At 54.3% G+C, this 4,227-nt stretch overlaps 1 protein-coding gene across 1 annotated transcript in view; it reads left to right on the top strand.

Moving 5' to 3' along the window:
• The window catches only part of ASB13 (ankyrin repeat and SOCS box containing 13), a gene marked incomplete at its 5' end in the record, with an annotated part of 15,489 nt that overhangs the window by 2,677 nt on the left and 8,585 nt on the right, over positions 1–4,227 (top strand). Inside the window, one exon of the mRNA XM_021709680.1 lies at positions 2,173–2,307. Coding sequence (XP_021565355.1) covers positions 2,173–2,307 — 135 coding nt within the window. The remainder of the gene's footprint in view (positions 1–2,172; positions 2,308–4,227) is intronic.

Here is a 4,227-nt window from a genome sequence, read left to right as displayed (position 1 = left end):
GCCGGCGCGCCGGGCTGGCCCCGCGGTGCTGGGAGCTTCCCTTCTCTTTCTGGGATTGAAGGGGCTTGTGAGGAAAGCAGTGTACACGGAACTGGAGGCCCTGAGTGGGCAGAGGTGGTTTGGGCTCTGTTTCTGGCTCCCGGTGGCTCCGACCAGGCGGTTCAGGGACAGTCGCCTCTGTGAGTGGAGTCGGTGTCCGCTGAGGCTCCCTCATCCTGCCCCCATGCCGGAGCCCCGTGGGCTCTGCAGACACTCACTGGGCTCAGGAGATCCTCCCGCCTCAACCTCCCAAGTAGCTGGGACTACAAGTGTGCACCACCGTGCCTGGCTAACTCTTAATTTTTTGTAAAGATGGGATTTTATTATGTTGTCCAGGCTGGTCTCAAACTCCTGGACTCAAGTGAGCCTCCTGCTTTGCGCTCCCAAAGTGCTGGGATGACAGGCGTGATCTGGCCCTCCCCCCAGAATTACGACTGATTTTTATCCCCTGCCTTTCCGAGCTGGTGACCTAGGGCTCTCCTTTCCAGCTGTGTGCGACACTGGGCCTTTGCTCCTGACTGAGATGGGAGCCGAGTGAGAAACACATGCCCATGGCCCCGGCCAGGTGCGCTGTGACGGGTGCTTTCAGGAGGCCGCTAGCCCTGAAGGCCCAGAGACAGGTGGGATTTCACCTGCCCTCACAGAAGGGCAGGTTGCGGATGGTGGGAATGTAAGGCCGCCCCAAGCCCAGGAAGGAGCCCTTGGCCACTCTTCGCACATCAGAAGCTCCCAGGGGAGTGGAGAGGGCTGAGACCATATGGTGGGAAAACTGCAAATGAAAGACAAAGGGGTTGTGGTGGAGTCGACTATTTTGAGCAGAGATTGCAGCTTGGGGCTTATATCCTTTTTTTGGGGGGGGTTGGAGCCTCACTCCGTCACCCAGGCTGGATTGGAATGCAGTGGTGCGCTCACGGCCACCCCACTGTCGACCTGCTGGGCTCGGGCAATCCTTCCGCCTCATCCTCCCAAGTAGTTGGAACTACAGGTGTGCACTACCACGCCTGGCTCATTTTTTACTTATTGTAGAGATAAGGTCTTGCCATGTTGCCCAGGCTGGTCTCGAACCTGTGGGCTCAGGCAATCCTCTTGCCTCGGCCTCCCAAAGTGCTGGGTCAGGCTTGAGCCGCTGCACCTGGCCAGCATGGTGTTTATTTATCCTTGGGTGTGTTTTGCTGGCGTGTGGGGTGTGGGGCCACCGCTGCCTGTTGCTGACTCTGTACTGAGTCACCGCTTGACACTTGCAGGCCATGGGATGGCTCTAGGGTGTCTTGAAGGTCTCTGAGCAGATGTCAAGTGACAGGAAGACAGAATCTGGGGAGGGTTCGTCTAGGGCCCTCGTGTGCAGATGCACTGAGAGGGTGGTAGCAGGGTGGTCTCCCGGTGGTCTCCCGGAATTGGGGTCGACTGGGGGCCGTCACCACGATCCAGGGGCCAAGCCCTCAGAGTAGGGTGGTGGCGTGGGGCGGGTCCGTTTACATTTTGGGGCAGAATCATGGGATTTGGTGTGAGTGGGAGGCGCCAGGGTCAGGAACGAATCGGGTCTGAGCCAGGAGCAGGGACCCCAGGGAAGGGCAGAGGGGGCTCCGGAGTGGTGGAGACGCCAGCTGGAGGGTGGAGCGCTGTGGGCGGGGCCAAGATGCGGGGCTGGAGGTGGAAACCGGCGCCCCCAGCGGGGAAGAGGTGATGGAGACACGAGGGGGCACGGAGTCTGGGACGGAATGTACTGGGAAGGAGCGCAGAGGGTTCGAGCCCTGAGCCCAGTTTGTATCACAGACCCAGGAAGAGGCGCTCGGAAGGGGGCCAGAGAGGCTGCTCCTCACGGAGGCAAGTCTCCCCACAAGCATAAACACAACTGTGACATACCCAGGCGGGTGGCAGCCTGGGTCCTTCTCAGGCTGTGCATTCATGGCTGGTGTTCTCATGGCAGGAGGCCGGCCAGGCCTGTCCCCCCGCGGGAGGAAGGAGAGCCGTCTCCTGGCTGCCCTGCCACGTGGGGGGTGAACTCATCTTAGGTGGGGACACAGGCCTGTCCCCACAGCCAGACGCGGGTGACCTGTCCAGCGGAGCGGGCGGTGCCTGCTATTCCCAGGGCACACACTCACGGCCGCTCTCCCCCCTCCCGTTTCTCTTAAGGGAGCTCGGAGTGTGTGAGGCTTCTCATTGACGTTGGGGCCAATCTGGAAGCGCACGACTGCCATTTCGGGACCCCTCTGCACGTGGCCTGTGCCCGGGAGCATCTGGACTGTGTCAAAGTGCTGCTCAATGCAGGTGTGTGGGTGTTACTTGAGCAGGTGCTTATCCCCAAGGGCGTTTACCTACATGAATGTTTGCCTGAGTGGATGTTTACCTGCATGAGTGTTCACCTGCATGAGTGTTTACCTAAGTGGAATTTGCCCGCGTAGTGTTTACCTGAGTGGACATTTACCTGCATGAGTATTTACCTGAGTGGAAGTTACCCGTGCAGGTATGTACCTGCACTGTGTCTGGCAGAGAGCTGGGTAGCAAAGTCAGACAGACCAGAGTTTGAAGCTGGGTCTCCCTCTTGTCAGCTGGGACCTTGGGCCTCAGTTCCTCTATCTACAAAACTGGCAAAATCTAGTTTGCAGGGTTGTTGGGAGGATTGGTGAGAATGTTTCCACCGTACCTGGTGCATCCTAGTAGGTGCTCAGGTGCTAAGGTTCATCTCTGGAGGACATGGCTCCTGTCTGCACACTTGCCTGGTGAGGTTGCTGTCTGACTCTGGGAGAGACTGGAACATTCCAGAAGTGGAGTCAGCAGCGTTCAGGAGCATTTGAGATCCAGGCCGTTGTCAGGCATTTAAAAATGCTCAGGATAGAGATTCCCAAGGTGGAAAAAGCCAAAGCCAAAAAATCTCAACCAGTTGAGACTCCAGAACCTGTCTGTGCCAGAAGGTTAAAATGTAGCCAGCATGGCTGTTGGCAAAGGGTTTTTATCGTGAACCCAACTTACATACTTTGTTGAGGGAAAATTTTAGATCTGCTGTTTCCTCCATTCTGGGTGTGCTGCAGAATGAAGACCAAAACTGTTTAGGAATAGGAAGATTATGAATTCTCCCCAGATGACCGTCATTTGGACTTGTTATATGTTGTTTTCTATTAGAGAATCTTATTCACTTCAATGGGCCACTTTTAAGTCTCTTTTTATTTTGTTGTGTTTTTCGAGTTGAGGTCTCACTTTGTGGCCCAGGCTGAAGTGCAGTGGCATGATCATGGCTTACCACAGCCTCGACCTCCTGGGCTCAAGCCATCCTCCTGCCTTAGTGTCCCAAGTAGCTGGGACTACAGGCACACTATCATGCCCAACTAATTCTTTGATTTCTTTTTTTGTAGAGATGAGGTCTTGCTATGTTGCCAGGCTGGTCTTGAACTGGGCTCAAGCAATCCTCCCTCCTTGGCCTCTCAAAGTACTGGGATTACAAGCATGTGAGCCACTGTGCCTGGCCCCACTTTTAGGTATTTTTAATGGAAAAGTTTCATTCCATGTAAGATTCGTTGTTGGGGCATATTTTACTTTTTATACAATATCTTTAAAATATCTAGGTTAGAAGCAGGCGTAGGATTTCCGCCCAAGTTACTCATCCAATGACTGCAGCCACTTCCATCAACACAGGGCGGTGTCATTTCTGTCGAGCTTTTATGAGCGCAGTACACATTAGTTCCATATTTTCTTTAGTTTATTTTGGTGTGGCAGTGGGGAAGAGGGTCGACTCAGCGTTTTAACACATGCGTATTGGTTAGGGCTTTATGTTGTGACTCCTTCCTGGGTAGCAGGAAACCGTTCCAATAGGTCAATAGTGAAGGGCATTTCTGCGTTCAAGTGACTTCGAGAAGAAGTAGTGTAGGTTTAGGGTTGGCTGGATCTGGTGGCTCCAGTGTCACCAAGATCTCGGTTTCTTTGAGTTTTGCAGCTTTGCTTTCCTTGGTTGTCCACTTCATCCTAAACCTGGCTTCCCTGAGAGTTGTCACTTGACTGTAGCAAATTCAGGCTTACACTCCAAACATTTCGTATAGTTAAGGCTTCTGGAGGCTCTTTTTTTTTTTTTTTTTTGAGTTGGAGTCTCACTCCTTCGTCCAGGCTGGAGTGCAGTGGCATGCATGCTCCTGGCTACCGCAGCCTCAACCTGCTGGGCTCCAGTGATCCTTCCGCCTCAGCCTTCCAAGTAGCCGG

The sequence above is a fragment of the Carlito syrichta genome, unplaced genomic scaffold (genome assembly GCF_000164805.1).
Source record: "Carlito syrichta isolate Samal-C Ts95f unplaced genomic scaffold, Tarsius_syrichta-2.0.1 Scaffold273379, whole genome shotgun sequence".
In the NCBI taxonomy this organism is placed as follows: Eukaryota; Metazoa; Chordata; class Mammalia; order Primates; family Tarsiidae; genus Carlito; species Carlito syrichta.
Note: the sequence above shows the minus strand (reverse complement) of the source record. Positions and strands in the feature narration are given on the sequence as shown.